This window comes from Chrysemys picta, chromosome 5 (assembly GCF_011386835.1).
Source record: "Chrysemys picta bellii isolate R12L10 chromosome 5, ASM1138683v2, whole genome shotgun sequence".
Classification (NCBI taxonomy): Eukaryota; Metazoa; Chordata; order Testudines; family Emydidae; genus Chrysemys; species Chrysemys picta.
Genome location: NC_088795.1, coordinates 144,504,845 through 144,523,332, shown reverse-complemented (window position 1 = coordinate 144,523,332; position 18,488 = coordinate 144,504,845). Strand labels below are relative to the sequence as shown.

At 53.7% G+C, this 18,488-nt stretch overlaps 1 protein-coding gene across 1 annotated transcript in view; it reads left to right on the top strand.

The window, feature by feature from the left end:
- Positions 1 to 14,077: 14,077 nt before the first annotated feature.
- Positions 14,078 to 18,488, top strand: part of LOC101938748 (retinol dehydrogenase 13) — a 48,028-nt gene continuing 43,617 nt past the window's right edge. The window contains exon 1 of the mRNA XM_065598479.1: positions 14,078 to 14,335. Within this exon, the coding sequence (XP_065454551.1) occupies positions 14,179 to 14,335 (157 nt within the window). The 5' untranslated portion in view covers positions 14,078 to 14,178. The remainder of the gene's footprint in view (positions 14,336 to 18,488) is intronic.

Below are 18,488 nucleotides of genomic sequence, written 5' to 3'. Positions count from 1 at the left end.
TCCCTTTCCTCTTCGTAATCATCCCACGGGGTGCTCTCCTCGACGTGGTTGGGGGTGCCGTACATACGACTTTCTCCCCCTTCACCCGCTGTAATGGCTGCCACCAGCTGAGGGGCAAAGCCCAACTTCTGTCTCAAGCTCTCAATTAGTGATTGGCCACAACTATGATTTGGAGGTGCTCTGCCCTGCTCCAAGGTTAATTATTATTTTTTTTTTTTACGATGCCTTGGAGCACATGATTCTCTTTTTCAGTTCTCTCCGAGGCTTCAGCCTGATTTGCCAGGGCTTGTTCACCTGCACATCTACCAATGTGATATATGCCATCATGTGCCAGCAATGCCCCTCTGCCCTGTACATTGGTCAAACCGGACAGTCTCTACGCAAAAGAATAAATGGACACAAATCTGACATCAGGAATTACAACATTCAAAAACCAGTTGGTGAACACTTAAACCTCCCTGGTCACTCAATAACAGACTTAAAAGTGGCAATTCTTCAACAGAAAAACTTCTGAAGTTTCACACTGGAGTCTGTTTTTGAACTGGAATTAATTTGCAAACTAGACACCATCAAATTAGGCCTGAATAAAGACTGGGAGTGGTTTGGTCATTACAAAACTTAATTTTACCATACTAATTTCCCCCTACCGTTACTCACACCTTCTTGTCAACTGTTTGAAATGGGCCACCCTCATTACCACTACAAAAATGATTTTTTTCCTCCTTTGGTATTCTACTGTTAATTGAATTGTCTTATAAGACTGACCCCCCCACCAGGTAAGGCAACTCCCATCTTTTCATGTACTATGTACAAATATACCTGCTACTGTATTTTCCACTCCATGCATCTGATGAAGTGGGTTACAGGCCACGAAAGTTTATGCCCAAATAAATTGGTTAGTCTCTAAGGTGCCACAAGGACTCCTTGTTGTTTTTGCTGATACAGACTAACACGGCTACCACTCTAAAACCTTTCTTTCTCTTTCTGCATTCCCAGAGTGCCTCTTTCACTATTTCTAGCTGGCTCTGAGTATTCATAGCCAGTACCTCCCAATTGTCTGCTCCCTTTTCCGTTTGGTTTAGCTTTTCCTGTAGAGATGCCTTTTCCTCTTTATGGGAAGCTAAGCGGAGGTAACAATCATTACATGCCTCCCACGACAACCACATTGCTGCTGCGTCTCTTTTGGCATCACTACAGGGTTTGTATATGAGGAGATACTGAGCCAATCCATCCTCTAAGTCTGAAATGGTGCAGACATTAGCTAGGGCTTGTTCAGTCCAAGGACTGGGCCCACATTTTTGAAGGATTTGCTTAAAAGGGGTGATCTCATGAACAAAAGGTGAGGTTGGGGCTCCCTCTAGTTCTATTCCCCCTTCAGGCGAGAGCTTACCCTGCCTTCTCTTGAATATATTTTTAAAAGCTTGTTCAAACTTTCCCATCACACCTGACCCAGGTCAGCGAGTGACACTGCCTAGGTTCTGGGAAACTTTCTCGTCACCCCTGACACAGTTCAGCGAGTGACACCACCTGGATTCTGAAATCGTAGCTGAATAATATTTACCTCTGCCGATATATATCCTTCAAGGCCAGGAGGTTGATTTACCCCGTCTATATATATATCCTTCAAGGCCTAGGCGGTGGACAAACTCCTATATCCTTCAGAGTTTGTCTGGTTGGCAAGATTGAAGAGCCAAGCTCGCTAGAGCTGGTGGTGTGTGCACCAATTTTCACAATAACCAAGACATATGGCAATATCCCCTCTTTCGCAGTTCTCCACCAAAATGTTATACCAAGAAAATAAAAACCAGCAGGAGTTTATTGAGGGGATAAGGCAATATGCCGCGTTTATTGTGAATACAGAAAGAATCAGAGCAGCAATCGGTGATAGCTACAACATTCCATTCACTCCCACATTCATTCATGTTGACGTCACCAGGCATCACCATCACCCTAGGTAACTCGGGAGGGTGGAAAATCACAAGTGTCAATGACGCCTTCCTGCACCAGGCCTAAAATGAACCAAACTCCTTCCATGTTTAAACTCTAATCGACCTCAAAAGCCAGGTGCAAGTGGAATGTGTAAGCAACCTGCTATCAGTGGTAAACCCCCCCCCCCCCCTTACCAGTACCAAGCGGTAATAATGAGGCCTGCATGTTTCTGGCTGAAGGGAAAAAGGACAAGATAACGGTTTAAAGAAGTTACTAACAAGCTAGGCTTATAGCTGCCAAGAATGACTTAACTGCTTAAATGTAATTGTTATTTGCCTAGTAATTGTTACCAGGGACGGGAGGGGTAGAGGGAGAGGAATGGGGGGAGGAAGGGAGGGGTAGTGGGGGAAGTGGGGAGATGAGGCTTGACTGCAAAATGTATAAAAGAAGAAAAGCTGTTTGTTAGTGTGCTTGATTTGAGACGTGCCAGTCTCCTTGCACCGCTTTGAGATCTCAGATAAACTTTGTTTGCTCCTCCACCTCGGTGTGTTTATTGGCGCGAAGCACACCGGGCCACGAACCCGCTGTTGCTGTCCTCGGGCACCCTGTGCTGGCAACATTCACACACACAGGTTCTGCAAGGTTATCATAGTTACCAGCCTTAGAGTTGCTCGTGCCAAGCCACTGGCCAGGTGGCCTGGACATGAGGATGGAGCTGGGCCTTGTCAGATGCGCATCCGATGCTCCTGGAAGTTGGTTTGCAGAATTAGACCCAAAACCCTCAGTCTTCAGGGTCGGTTCTTATAGGGATCCATCCTCATGTATTTGCCTCGTCACGCTGTTTTCACGTTTGAAGTGATAGTCAGTCGTGCAGATGGCACAGCAATGACGGAATGTCTATCTTGTTCTTTGGCCCTCAGGGTTATCGGCTATCTCGTCCGCTGTATTCTTCAGCCAAACGGTCTTCTTTTAAAACTGGCACCTCAATTTTAATCTTTCATTCCTCATTCAATCACACATACAATCACACTCACACTCCAACCTATATCCTGTCACAGCTGCATTTTGTCACCTACCCATCCTTTAACACAACCATTCTAAAATCAGTGGGACATGGCTGACTTCAATAAGTCTATTCATCCCACTTGTTACATCTGAAAGGAAACAAACAAGGTAAGTATGCAAGGGGGGGGGGGTTTCCACAAATCTTATTTTGGAGTTCAGGAAAACAAAGTTGTACCAGCCATAAAAGACAGCTGTTATCTTGTTACTTTTAGAACAAACTCTTTGTCTCTGGATGTTTTTCTACAATTAGCACAGACCTTGCAAACTGGCAGGCCTGTTTCAATTAGCACAACCACAGCAGGTTGAGAGAGCCGGCTGAGAGATATTTCTTTCTAATGGTCAGGCCAAATCTGAGGTCTGTTCTGGAATCATTGTTTCCTACATTTTGCACAACATAAATGTATTAATTATTACTTTTAATCCAACATAGGAACGACCGGTACAACCCTGCTCACCGGTATATTTCACTCTCTGCACACTGTAACTCAGTCTGGTCCCCGAGCGAGAATTAATAGAAGGGAGAGTTGATTCAGAACAATGTTTGAATTAGTTGGTTAACACCAGTGATTCAAGATACCAAGTTCTTCACAAGCAACCAGTTCAGAAACAGTTTGATTCAGTTTAAAGACCCTTTTTTCTTGGACACAACAGTAACCATCCTCTGCTACCAGATGTTGGCACCAGGGGGCTACTACCCCGAATGGATCTTCATTGGCTCCCAATGGAGCAGATCACTGTCATGCCAATGAAGAGGGCCCCAGTCATTGTCTTGCATACGCAGCAGTTTATTCAAGAAGGAATTACACAAGTGATGAAGGGTTACATCAAGCACATAACTCCTATGTTAGACATTCAAGAACTATACGTTAAGAGCGATACATTCCTCTTAGCGAGTCTCTCTCTCACAAACATACACGAACAGGCCCCGTGCTAGCCTCACACAGTTCCTGCTTGGCAAACAGAGACGATGGCTACCAATTCTAGGGACGCCTTCTTCTCGCCGGGTCTGGTCTCCTCAGCTCTCTGGTCTGATCCCCTCGAGGCCAGGCCTTGGCTGCCTGGAAGCCCCTCTGGTCACAGTCCTACTCGAGCCCACGGAGCAGAGTTTTTGGCTACTCTGTTTGGCACAGAGGTAGGCAAACTTTTTGGCCCAATGGCCACACTGAGGTTGCAAAACTGTCTGGAGGGCCAGGTAGGGAAGGCTGTGCCTCCCCAAACAGCCTGGCCCCTGCCCCCTATCTGCCCCTTCCACTTCCTGCCCATCCAACCCCCCTGCTCCTTGTCCCCTGACCACCCCCTCCCAGGACCCCCGCCCCTAACCCTCCCCCCGGAACCCCACCCTATCCAACCCCCCCATATCCCTGTCCCCTGACTGCCCCAACCTCTATCCACACCCCCGCCCCCTGACAGGCCCCCCGGGACTCCCACGCCAATCCAACCCCCTCCTGTTCCCCGTCCCCTGACCACCCCCCCCAAACCTCCACCCCATCCGACCGCCCCCAACTCCCTGTCCCTGCCTGCCCTCTGGGACCCCCTGCCCCTTATCCAACCCCTCGCCTCCGACCCCCTTACCATGCCGTTCAGAGCAGCATGTCTGGCAGCCACCCAAAGTGCTGCCTGCGCGGCAGCGTGACTGTGGGGGAGGAGGGACAGCGGGGGAAGGGGGGGCTAGCCTCCCCGGCTAGGAGCTCAAGGTCTGTCCCGCGGGCCGTAATTTGCCCACTTGTGGTCTAGCAGTTTCTTCAAGCGTCAGTTAAGGAATCCCCTCTCTCTCCAGTAATTTACTTTGCTTGATTCTTATACTCGTTTTTCCTCAAAGGAGTCAGATGTCTCAAAAGCATGCCCAGTAGGCGTGTGGTTATTAATTTTGGCTGATTAGTATTTTGGAAGGAGCTGGGGGTGGGGCCCAAACAAAGACCACTCCACGTTTACTCACTCATCAATCATTCACTCTGGCTTGCTGCGTGGTGTCCTTGCTGTAGGGTCACTATAACCAGGTCAGCTGGTGCTCCAGGCTGGAACTTTATACGTGTGATATTTACTTTTGCACGGGCCCATATTTGCCGGCCCATAGGTTCAATAACGATCGCACACGCAGGCTTTGCCCGTCCTTTATCAAATCTGCTTCTGCGTAAAGGGGCCCTGCTCCCAGGATCCTCGTCAGCCCGTCAGCCGTGTTTCAGTCATGTCAAGTTGTGCTCACACCATTCCTTCAGCACGGCCACACCAATCTGGCACCATCCCAACATAGACCAGGCCCTCGTGCAGGCCAGGCCGAGGTGCTGTCCCCATGGTTATCTATTGTTCTCTGTGCTGACTGAACTAGACCTGAAACCTGCCTCGCCCCAGGTGACGAGTCACTTCAGCAGCTTTGCAACCTAATAGTCTCCATTTGACATAGCTCATAAACTATTTCCCGTACGAACATCTCACAAGGCCCATGACAATCCGCTAGTTCCTAGCGCTTGGCAGAGACCACACATGACCCCCTTCAGGATAATACTGAGACACTGGTTGGATGCAGGGGCAGTACACCTGCCAGGCACGTCTGGGCACTTGTGGATTCGTAGACTTTGCAGCCAGAAGGGACCATCATGATCTCGTCTGACCTCACGCACATCACAGGCCACAGCACCACACCCCCCCACTCCTGTAACAGACCCCTGACCTCTGGCTGAGTCACCGATGTCCTCAAATCGTGAGTTAAAGACTTTGGGTTACTGAGAATCCACCATTTACACTAGTTTAAACCTGCAAGTGACCCGTGCCCCATGCTGCAAAGGAAGGCGAAAGACCTCCCTGGTCTCTGTTAATCTGACCCAGAGGAAAATTCCTTCTTGATCCCAAATATGATGGTCAGTTGGACCCTGAGCATTTCAGCAAGACCCACCAGCCAGACCCCTGGGAAAGAATTCTCTCTAGTAACACAGACCCCTCCCCCTCTCGTGTCCCATCGCCAGCCATTGGAGATATTTGTTGCTGGCAGTTGCAGATCGGCTACATGCCATTGTAGGCAGTCTCCTCATACCACCCCCTCCATAAACTTCTCAAGCTCTGTCTTGACGCCAGTTACATTTTTTGCCCCCGCTGCTGCCCTGGGAAGTGGGTGTATCTGGGTATTCCCTCTTGCCCAGACTACCATGGAAACTCATCTGAGCAGTTTGCCGGGCTTTGCAACTGGAATGCTTGAAATTCAATTCTGAACCCATTTCTTCCCATCACCCTTGCTTGGGTCGATCTAGGAGGCGAGAAAGCTCTCCATGGTCATCCAAACCCTCCTGGCCATGCCTGGCGGTTCTCAGTTCCTGGGGGGATGGGGGGGTCTTGTTGCATCAGCCGGCCGTTCAAGAGGGAATAGCTGAGGAAATCCCTAAGGTGTGAATTGATTTGTCATGGCCAGACTGGTGCTGCAGAAAGCGTCTGTAAGCAGAGTCAGGATGAGCTCTACCCTGACATCTGGTGGTGAATTATGGCGAGTGTGGAAAAGAACTCCAGGGGCTGATCTTGTTTGCATAGGCACACCCACCCTACCTAGCCTGATCCCACGGCAGCGCAAATAGTCACTTTGACTGCTGTGGGATCCCCAGTTTCTCTGTTATTGGGGCAGGAAGAATAAAGTGTTGTTACCCTGATTATGTGAATCAAGGGCAGTAGAACTGTACTTGGCATTTTATGATGGAGGGACTCACCATCAACTAAATAGCACTCGCTAGACGAGGGACATGGGTTACAAAACCCAGTGAATGGCGAGAGGCTGGGGACAGGTATTTGTACCTCATGGCATGGGTCCCTTTTGAGGGCCTCATACACTAATTGCACCTTCTCTCCCCACTGTGGAATATCAGAGCTAATCTTGATTCTGTTAGGAGTCTAGTTACAGGCTGCTGAGCTGAATTCATCTTGGGCCAATGGTGCACTAGCACTGGGGCTTCTCCTACTACAAGCTGAATTCACTAAAGAGCTGAAATCACTGAGTGCCGTGTTAAGTGGGTGGGGGGGCTGAAGCTATATGACTGAGCAGCTGGCAGAGCGGTGCAGTTGGCGGGACAGTTGGTGGAGCGGAGCGGCTTATGGGACGGCTGATGGAGCGGAGCAGCTGGTGGAGCGGCGCAGTTGGCGGGACGGCTGGAGCGGCTCACGGGATGGCTGATGGAGCGGAGCAGCTGGCGGAGTGGCGCAGTTGGCGGGGCAGCTGGTGGAGTGGAGCAGAGCAGCTGGCGGAGTGGCTTGCGGTGAAGGCTGCAGCAGAACCCCACGGAGAGGCGGGGCACTCAGCCTTGGACCACGTAAGGTGGCCCTTAACACCCCAGGGGGGGGCATTTCCACCCAGGCTGGGAGGTAAAACTCTGCAGATAAACTTTTGAACTCTGGGGCTGCACCGACCAGGGACAGAGACTTTGGGTTGTTGGACTTTTGGGACTTTGGGTGATTTTTTGGATTGCTGGACTTAAGACCCTGAGGGGAAAAGGATACTGCCAAACTTACTTGGGGGTGGGTCTTTTGCTCATAGTTTGTGGTATGATTCCTGTTTGTGGTGTTTCCCCAACATGATACCGCATTGTTTCCCTCCTTTAATCAAAGGATTTTGCTACACTCAGACTCCGTGTTTGCGAGAGGGGAAGTATCGCCTCTTAGAGGCGCCCAGGGGGGTGGTATGTAATTGTCCCTGGTCACTGGGTGGGGGCTCGAGCCGGTTTTGCATTGCATTATTGAAACGGAACCCCTAGATACAGAACCCGGCCCTTGTTGCTGCCAACTCAGATGGGCAGAAGGGTTACACGTGGTAGAGAGGCCAGTCCTGCCCCAGGCTGAGCTCAGGGTGCCCTCGTCCTCCCACCCCAGCAGGCCTGGTTCTGAATCACGTGCTCCCACCACGGGATCCTGCGTTCATCCCCTCTGCCTGGGACGGTGGGCTGAGGCGGGCATAAGGCAGGCTGAGCCCCAAAGCCCCAGAGGGCCACCTCACCTGGGACACGCAGCTTAGTCTGGAATTGTCCATTATGGGTTTTTATCCCTTCCCTGCAGGGCCGGCTTTAGCAAGAGCGGGGCCCGATTCCTGGGAGTGGGTCTTGCGGCAATCCCCACCCCCAGGAATCGAGCCACGCTCTGGCCGGGTTGTGTGTTGCCAGCACAGAGTGCCCGAGGAAAGCAACAGCGGGTTCGTTGCCCGGTGTGCTTCGCGCCAATGAACACACCAGGTGGAGAAGCAATCAAAATTTATTTGAGATCTCAGAGCGGTGCAAGGAGACTGGCACGTCTTAGATCAAGCACACCATCATAAGCAGCTTTTCTCTTTTTATACATTTTGCAGCTAAGCTTTTCCCCTTCTTCCCCCCCCCCTTCCCCCTGTAATAGTTTACATTAAGCAAGTAGCAAGCAATTACATTTAAGCAGTTAAATCATCTTGGCCACTAGAAGTCCAGCTTGTTAATAACTTCTCTTTGAATTATTATCTTGTCCCTTTCCTTTGATTTGTTATATTGTCTTTCAGCCAGGAATCTGCAGGTCTCAGGAAAGCAACTGATAACTGGCTGTTACACATTCCGATTTCTGCACCTGGCTTTTGGGGTCGATTAGAGTTTAAGCATGGAAGAACTTTAGTTCATTTAGGCCTAGTGCAGGAAGGCTTCATTGACACTCATGGTCTTCCACCCTCCCGAGTTACCTAGGGTTATGCCTAATGACACCAACAACTCCCTCCTTTGAGAATACTCAACAAGCCTTGGGCTGAGTTTTCTCATATTCTGTGGACAAGATACGATTGAGTGCCATGGAGCTGGGGTTATAAATGAGAGGGCATATCGGGACTTTTGGGGGACAGGGGGCACAAAGCTTACGGAGGAGCATTTTAAAACAAGCAATTAGGAGGAGGGTGACCAGGCACAATACCACACCTGTGAGGAGGAGACGCACAAGGCCACCCCCCAGTCCTCCTAGGTTGGGCAACCAACTCCAAAGGGAATCGAAAACTGTGGGTTCCCTTTCCTGAGCCTTTCACTGCTCGAAAGCCTGTTGGGACGACAGGACGTGCTTGTTAATGTCCTGTGAGTTTTCCGGGACATAAGTACAACATTCACTCCCAATAAGGGCACACACCCCGCCCTGGGAGGCTAAAACATAATCTAAGGCCTGTCTGTTTTGCAGGGACAGCAACCGGAGCTGGTAAAGTTCTGAGTTAAGGCTTTTCTCTATGGCCAAGGTTTCATTGGCGAACTTGGTGAGAAACACAGAGAGCCTACGATAAAATTGAGCCAGTCGTCCCACCCCATAGGATGGGAGGAGGATCATACCCAATCTGTCTCCTTCCGTAATGGGCTCTGGGGTGGCATACAAAGATCCATGCTGCATGGGGCGGCCAGGGGGCAGTTTAGGGCGGACACGAAGGGGAGGGGCAAGATATCCTAGATAGCAGCTTCCATACCACTGATGCGGTAGCCACTTATAGGCAGAGGTACCGCAAATGTAAAAGGAGTGGCCATTCCCTACCAAGCCATTATAACCGCTACTCCACCTACTTGTTTGGGTGTCACTAAATGGTCCGAACCGGGCGGTAGAGTCGGATTTGCCGTTAACATAGACAGGGACGGAAGCGTTACTGTTAGGGGATAAATAATACTGACAGGTGCTATTTCCAGCGGGCCAGGTGTGATTGCTAGACTTGAACTGTCGATAGCACACCAACCCGGGGGCCACTGACCGCAGCCTAATAGGGGAAGGGAGATGTGTTGAGTTGGCCTGCGACTTCCAGGCGTCGTCCCTTAATGCATACTGGGATTCAATGGTACAGTTTTGCGACAAGGGGGTACCCGAGGTATTTTTTCCCCTACTGAACCATCCCCAGCAGATATCTGACCAATTTTGGGGGACCACCCTCCAAGGTAACCCTGACACATGGTGCAGGATTTGGGAGCATACCCAGCAGTTAGAGAGGTTAAACTCTTGGGCAAAGCAAACCTTCAGGGCCTCATACGTATTTGTTTCTAAGTTGATAGGGATTTTTCTCCATCCCGCATGTGCCTGGGGGGGAAACAGGAGTCAATGAGAGGAGTGCCCCTATGGCAAAGAGTAACACAGTGGCAGACCCTGGACCTGATTCCATTTTGGGCAGGTGACCCTGGGGTCTAACAATTACAATTCCCCAAATACCCACAAAATAACAATTACCAATAGCAGGCAGAGTAAAAACAAAAGGGATCAGGCCACCAGATTAGGCCGGCCCTGTGAAAATAAACACAACCAACGCTCAGAGTTTTCGCGGGGAGTGTGCTGCGACTGTCCAAAGAGGTCAGAGGGCATTCCCAGCAGACCTTATTGTCTTTTGAATAACAGTTTAAGTCCCAGGTTGTCGCTGGCAGTCTTTTCCGTAGGCTGGACGGTCCACCGTTCAGGAGCGGGCACTGCTTTTAGACGAGAGTGATGGATCCAGTTTTTGTGTCCCTCAACCTTTGCTGCTGTGTGCGAGACCAGCAGGACGGTGTGGGGTCCCTTCCACTTCTCTTGGAGAGGCTCGTCCTTCCAGGTACGAACGAGTACGGAGTCACCTGGTTGCAGGGAGTGGACAGGGGCATCCAGGGGGAGAGGCTGCAAATCTTTGGTATACCTGTGGAGAGAACAGAGAACAGCAGACAGAGAGCACATGTACTGAGATAAGAAGCCATAGCCTACCTCCCACTCCCCTGCCAGAACCGGTGTACCGTTCATAGGCCATGCCCTTCCAAACATAATCTCGAAGGGACTGAGCCCTAACCTGTCCTTTGGGAGAGCGCAAACTCCGAGCAAAACAAGGGGTAAGGCATCAGGCCAGTGTAGGGAAGCCTCTTGGCAGACCTTTGAGAGGTGCCGCTTAAGTGTCTGATTTGTACGCTCCACTACCCCACTGGCCTGCGGTCGCCATGGAGTGTGGAACTTCCAGGGGATTTGCAGGGCATCCGATATCTTCTGAACGACTTGGGATGTGAAGTGTGTTCCGTTGTCAGATTCCATCCACTGGGGGAGGACGAAGTGGGGAATGATCTCCTTGACAAATTTAAGAGCCACCGTTTTGGCAGTGTTGTTACGACATGGGAAGGCTTCAGGCCATCCGCTGAATTGATCCACCAAGACGAGGAGGTATCTGAATCCTTGGGTCTGGGGGAACTCAGTAAAGTCTATTTGCCAAACCAGTCCTGGGCCTGGGGTAGGTTCCAGAGTGGCTGGTGGCACTGACACTCCCGGTCGAGGGTTGTTCTTTTGGCAGACTAGACATTCAGCCTGTACCTGGGAGGCCAGAGGTCTAAGTCCAGAGGTTAGAAAATATTTATTCATAAGCTGGGTAAGACCCTCTCTGCCGGCGTGTGTGGTCTGATGCAGTTTCTGTAGCACTGGCCGTATTAGATTCTTTGGTAGGAGGATTTTTCCTTCCGTGGAGTGGAGCCATCCCTCCTTTTCCTGGAGCCCAAGTGTGTTGGCCAGGTTCCTCTCTTCGCCAGAGTACTGAGGGGTCGGGAGCTCCCCCACTGATGGGATGAGGACATGCATATGGGCATCTTCAGCTTCCTGTGGTTCCAGGGTAGCAGCTCGCTTGGCCTCTCTGTCCGCCCTGGCATTACCCTTAGCCACATCTCGATCTTCCCTTTGATGAGCCTTGCAGTGCACCACTGCTACCGCTGCGGGGAGCTGTACCGCTTCTAAAAGCCGGAGAATTTGAAGCCCATGCTTAACCGGAGAGCCTTGGGCTGTTAGCCTTCCTTTCTGCTTCCACAGACCGGCATGAGCGTGTAGCACTCCAAAAGCATATCTGGACTCAGTAAAAATGTTAACTCTTTTTCCTTGTGACAGTTCAAGTGCACGAGTTAAGGCTACCAATTCAGCCAGCTGGGCTGATGTCCCAGCAGGTAAACCCTCTGCTTCCGCGGTTTCGTGGAGAGATACAATAGCATAGCCCGCCCTCCTTTGCCCGTTTGTAACAGTACCCCTGTCTTATGTGAAACCCTAAGTACTGTACTTCTGGGAGGGCGATCTGAGCCTTACTCTGTGCTACCCGATATCCTCGGAGTCCAACAAAGTTCAGGAGGCTCACAGTGGCTTTAAGGCAAGAGGTTAGACCCTCTGCAGCAATTAACAAGTCATCCACATATTGCAGGAGGAGGACCCTGTCCTCATTGTCCCACTCCTCCAAGTCTCTGGCCAGGGCCTGGCCGAAAAGGGGGGGGGGGATTTTTAAATCACTGGGCCAGCACTGTCCAGCAAAGCTGCTTTCTAACCCTTCTCTTGTCCTCCCACTCGAAGGAGAAAATCTCCTGAGATTGGGTGTCGACCGGAATCGTGAAGAAAGCGTCCTTTAAATCTAGGACCAAAAAATGGGTGTACTGCCCCCCACAGAGGCCAACAGTGTATACGGGTTTGGAACAAGGGGGTGCAGAGTCTTAACCCGCTCATTAACTGCTCTCAGGTCCTGGACCAGCCGGTATGTGCCATTGGGTTTTCGTACAGGCAAGATGAGAGTGTTCCAAGCTGACGGGCATTCTCGAAGTACCCCGCACTTTAGGAACTGGTCTATAGTCTCCTGCAGTCCCTCTCTGGCTTCCCTTTTGATCGGATACTGCTTGATTCGCACCAGACCTTTTCCTGGCAGGTGACCCTGGGGTCTAACAATTACAAATCCCCAAATACCCACAAAATAACAATTACCAATAGCAGGCAGAGTAAAAACAAAAGGGATCAGGCCACCAGGTTAGGCCGGCCCTGTGAAAATAAACACAACCAATGCTCAGAGTTTTCGCGGGGAGTGCGCTGCGACTGTCCAAAGAGGTCACAGGGCATTCCCAGCAGACCTTATTGTCTTTTGAATAACAGTTTAAGTCCCAGGTTGTCGCTGGCAGTCTTTCCCGTAGGCTGGACGGTCCACCGTTCAGGAGCGGGCACTGCTTTTAGACGAGAGTGATGGATCCAGTTTTTGTGTCCCTCAACCTTTGCTGCTGTGTGCGAGACCAGCAGGACGGTGTGGGGTCCCTTCCACTTCTCTTGGAGAGGCTCGTCCTTCCAGATACGAATGAGAACGGAGTCACCTGGTTGCAGGGAGTGGACAGGGGCATCCAGGGGGAGAGGCTGCAAATCTTTGGTATACCTGTGGAGAGAACAAAGAACAGCAGACAGAGAGCACATGTACTGAGATAAGAAGCCATAGCCTACCTCCCACTCCCCTGCCAGAACCGGTGTACCGTTCATAGGCCATGCCCTTCCAAACATAATCTTGAAGGGACTGAGCCCTAACCTGCCCTTTGGGAGAGCGCGAACTCGGAGCAAAATTAGGGGTAAGGCATCAGGCCACCGTAGGGAAGCCTCCTGGCAGACCTTTGAGAGATATCGCTTGAGTGTCTGATTTGTATGCTCCACTACCCCACTGGGCTTGGGGTCCGTGGCTCCCTGACGGGGGTGGATTGTCCGGGAATCGCCCCCGGGGAAGGGCCAGGGGTCCGTGGATCCCCGACAGGGGTGGATTGTCTGGGAATTGCCTCGGGGTGAAGGGCCGGGGGTCTGTGGCTCCCCGATTGGGGTGGATTGTCCGGGAATCACCCTGGGGGGAAGGGCCAGGGTCTGTGGCTACCCAGTGAGGGTTGAGCTGGTTGGGAATTGCCCCGGGGGGTAGGGCTGGGGTCCGTGGCTCCCCGCTGGGGGTGGATTGTCTGGGAATCGGCCAGGGGAAAAGGGCCGGGGGGCCGTGGCTCCCCAACGGAGGTGGATTGTCCGGGAATCGCCCCGGGGGGAAGCGCCGGGGGTCAGTTGGTTGGGAATTGCCCCGGGGGGAAGGGCCGGGGGGCTCTGTGGCTCCCCGACTGAGACAGGAGGGGTTGACCCAGCCAGAAATCCACCCCAGAGGGAAACCGCGGGCCCCTCACGGTGGGTGATTATCTCAGGAGGGAGGCTGGTGTGGCCGGGCATTGCAGCCAGGCAGCGTGTGCTCAGTTTCAATATCAGCTTGCCCTTTGCTCCTCCCTGTGTGGCAGTTGACATTCCTCTCTCCTCTTGGCAGAGGCAGTCAGGAGTGTGTGACAGAAGTTTCAGACTCTGAGGAGCTGGAAGTGCAACCTGGGGTGTGGCGGGCGGGTGGGCGGGCGGGCGGGCGGACTCCCTGCTCCTGATGCCAGCCTCCCGGGGAACTTACCACACTGATCATCCCGGAGGAGTTGAAGTTTGCAGCCTGCTATGGAGCTCTCCTGCTTCGGCAGCCACCTGGGCTGGGCTGCGTGTGTGCTGGTGCTGGCCCTGCTCCTCCGAGCCAGGAGACGGGGCGCCTGGCTCCCCCGCATGTCTCCCACTGACCTGACGGGCAAGACAGCCATTGTCACAGGAGCCAACTGCGGTGAGTTTGGCCCCAGCCACCTTGGATGCAGCGGGGGGGCTGGCTAGTACTTGGTGCTGTTCACTAGGAGCATCTGGAGGCACCAGCCTCATCCATCCCTCTCCCCCGGCACACCCTGTCCACAGTGGCAGCAGCTGGGCTGCAGGGAGTGGAGGTGGGCAGGGAGAGGGGAAGAAGGGGGCTGGGGGTCCCGCGCCTTGCGGCTCCCGAGCTCTGCTCCCCTGGGCCTGTGGGGAGGGGGAGACCGGACAGAAATACGCCCCGCCCAGGGGAGTGGGCCGTGGTGCCCTCTCATGGCTGGGCTCCCAGAGAGGAAAAGGGACCCACCACTGCTGCCAGGCAGGGAGGGGGTTTTACAGCGTTACTAAGGGCCGGATTAATGCAGCAATGATGTGTGAGGTGAACGCAGGGATCCAGCTTGCGGGGGAATCAGTCGCTTAAAAGAGAAATGTAAATAAACAGTGCAGGGAGGGCATGCGTGTGGCTGCGTGTGCATGCAGGTGGGTGCGTGTGCATGCGTGTGTATGTACAGGTGCATGCAGTGGCTGCTTCTGCCTCCGGCCCCACAAGGCCCTGCATGCCTGAGCGCAGCGTGGGAGTACTTCCTCTCCTGGCAGGTGGAGGTTCAGAGGAAGGAGGGCGCAGTGGGGCTGGTGATGGGGCCGGGGGAGACTGAGCACAGGAGCGGAGCGCAGCTGGTTCATACCGTGGCATTGCCAGAGGGGAAGCGCTGGACGGCTCACAGAGGGCGTGTGGGGGGGGAAGGGCTGGACGGCTCACAGAGGGCGTGGGGGGGGAAGGGCTGGACGGCTCACAGAGGGCGTGGGGGGGGAAGGGCTGGACGGCTCACAGAGGGCGTGGGGGGGGAAGGGCTGGACGGCTCACACAGGGCGGGGGGAAGCGCTGGACGGCTCACACAGGGCGGGGGGAGAAGGGCTGGACGGCTCACGGGCGGGGGGAGAAGGGCTGGACGGCTCACACAGGGTGGGGAGGAAGCGCTGGACGGCTCACACAGGGCGGGGGGAGAAGGGCTGGACGGCTCACACAGGGTGGGGGGGAAGGGCTGGACGGCTCACACAGGGCGGGGGGGGGAAGGGCTGGACGGCTCACACAGGGTGGGGGGGAAGGGCTGGACGGCTCACAGAGGGCTGGGGGGGAAGCGCTGGACGGCTCACACAGTGCGTGGGGGGGGGAAGGGCTGGACGGCTCACACAGGGCGGGGGGGAAGGGCTGGACGGCTCACAGAGGGCTGGGGGGGAAGCGCTGGACGGCTCACACAGGGCGGGGGGAAGCGCTGGACGGCTCACAGAGGGCGTGAGGGGGAAGGGCTGGACGGCTCACACAGGGCGTGGGGGGGGAAGCGCTGGACGGCTCACACAGGGCGGGGGGGCCTCTCACCCCTTAGCTGACTGTTCAAATCCTCTGTAATCCTCAATTTCCCCTGCTCCTCTCCAGCCTGACGCTAGCCCCAGAGCCCCAATGCCACCAGGAGAGAAGCCATTTGCTGATCATTCCCCCTACACCAATGTGTTAATACTCCCCCACACACACCCCTTTGCTCTCCTCCCCTTCCTTCCCCTCTGCAATGGCTTTCCCTGCGGTTAATGACCGCCTTGTCAAGGACACGGCCTAGCCCGGCAGCACCTGCTCAGGGCTCTGAACTCCACCCGGGGGAAATGGCTGTTAGCGACGCTCCAGCCACACCGCCAAGGCCCCGAGCGTACGGGACGGGGCCCTGCTCTAACTTCAGCCAGGCCGGTGCTAAGCCCCGGGGGCATGTGCTGATTGGGCTGACGAGGCTGCTCGGGGTTTAGCTTAAACCTCTTCCCAGTTGACTGAAGTGAGCCCCAGAAACCTGCTCTCTGCCTGGAACAGGGACGCCACAGGGATCGCACCGGCTGCCTGGGCATCTGGACTGACGAACAGCGGGGTCCCCTCAGCTCTCTAGCCTGGGTGGCTTTCACACTCCTGGTCTGCTCACACCCAGCCACCAGCGTGTGAGTTACTCCCAGTTATGGTGTCCACAGCCTCAGCCAGCCACTCGTACAGTACTACCCCCGATACTGGAATTACCTCGCAGCCCGTGTCCCCTGGACCTCAGAGTTATCCTTTATAGATCTAGCTTCCGATACAAGAGTGATACGTGCAAACAAATAGGATGACGACACTCAGTAGATTATAAGCTTTGTAATGATACCTCACAAGAAACCTTTGGCCTAAAACATATTCCACTTACAACACATTCACACTCATTAGCATATTTTCATAACACATATGGAGTGCAACATCGCACCCTCCTCCTGAACGTACAACCAGAGACTTGGCCACTGTCCATGGCGGAGGCAGTACATGTAAAATTCCGGTTTGTCTCTGGTTACACCCCCTCTTCCAGTACCTTTAAAGCCTATGATGTCATTCATAGGTGTCCTAGCAAGGTTCGAGGTTCCTGGTCCCCGGGTGCCTGAAAACAGGTTGGGGTGTAGTATTGCTAACGGAATGCAGATAGCAATATCTGTCAAAGTGTAGATGTCTTGGCATTTAGCCACCAATGCCATGAGGTGGCGTGCCTCAGTTTCCCCTTCCACACAGCAGCGTAGACCTGTTCTGCTTTTGCTGCTGTGCCAAGCCTCCAGCCTGTTTACAGGTATAAGCTGAAAAGCAACATGCTTGTGGGACTGTCTTATCACCACCCCTAGCATGAGGTATGTCCCACATCTTCAAAGGGTTTCCCATTAGTATTAACACCTTTGTCTTGACACAGAGGTGGAGTAGCAAAGGACACGAGATTAACAGCCAATCTATGACGGACAGACTCTGTTCACACAGTTTGGTTTGTTCAGTGTCTATTGCATTTTTCAATTCCTTTGTGTACCACGGTAGTGTTCAGGTACAGATACTCCTGTCTCTTTGGAGAAGGCTCTCTAGTTAGGTATGTGTTTGGGGGTTTGGCAAGGAAAGGGTGCACTGCAGCCATTCCTGCCCTCGGCCCCTCCCTCGGGAATCTCTTTGTGTTGGGCCCCACCCGCTTGTGAAGCTTCCCAAATGCAATGTTTTCCCTCCCCATGCCTTGAAAAGACAGTGTGATCTCTTACAAGCGTAGCAGGAACAACATCTTTCAATGGGGACCTTTGGATTGTTAGGTCCCCTCGGTCACCCCACTCTGTTCCCAACAGGTCAGCTGGGTGGACTCTCCCCTCCAGGAGATCTGACCCCCAGTGTTCCCTTAAAACCTGATCCAGAGGTGAGGGGTCTGGCATTTCAGATGCAGATCCTTCACCCTTCTCCAGGCCTTCCTACAAAAGGTGGGCAGACCCTCCTGTCCCCCCTCACCTTCCGTCTGGGCTCCCCTCTCTGGGTCAGACCCTCCTGTCCCCCCTCACCTTCCGTCTGGGCTCCCCTCTCTGGGTCAGACCCTCCTGTCCCCCCTCACCTTCCGTCTGGGCTCCCCTCTCTGGGTCAGACACTCCTGTCACCCCTCACCTTCCGTCTGGGCACCCCTCTCTGGGTCAGACACTCCTGTCCCCCCTCACCTTCCGTCTGGGCTCCCCTCTCTGGGTCAGACCCTCCGGTCCCCCCTCACCTTCCGTCTGGGCTCCCCTCTCTGGGTCAGACACTCCTGTCCCCCCTTACTGTCCGTCTGGGCTTCCCTCTCTGGGTCAGACCCTCCTGTCCCCCCTCACCTTCCGTCTGGGCTCCCCTCTCTGGGTCAGACACTCCTGTCCCCCCTCACCTTCCGTCTGGGCACCCCTCTCTGGGTCAGACACTCCTGTCCCCCCTCACCTTCCGTCTGGGCTCCCCTCTCTGGGTCAGACCCTCCGGTCCCCCCTCACCTTCCGTCTGGGCTCCCCTCTCTGGGTCAGACACTCCTGTCCCCCCTTACTGTCCGTCTGGGCTTCCCTCTCTGGGTCAGACACTCCTGTCCCCCCTTACCTTCCGTCTGGGCTTCCCTCTCTGGGTCAGACACTCCTGTCCCCCCTTACCTTCCGTCTGGGCTTTCCTCTCTGGGTCAGACACTCCTGTCCCCCCTCACCTTCCGTCTGGGCTCCCCTCTCTGGGTCAGACACTCCTGTCCCCCTGTGACGTTATTGACATAAACTGGGACCGTATAGATCATTGTTGCAACCAAGGTCCTGTAGTGGCACCCAAATCTTGT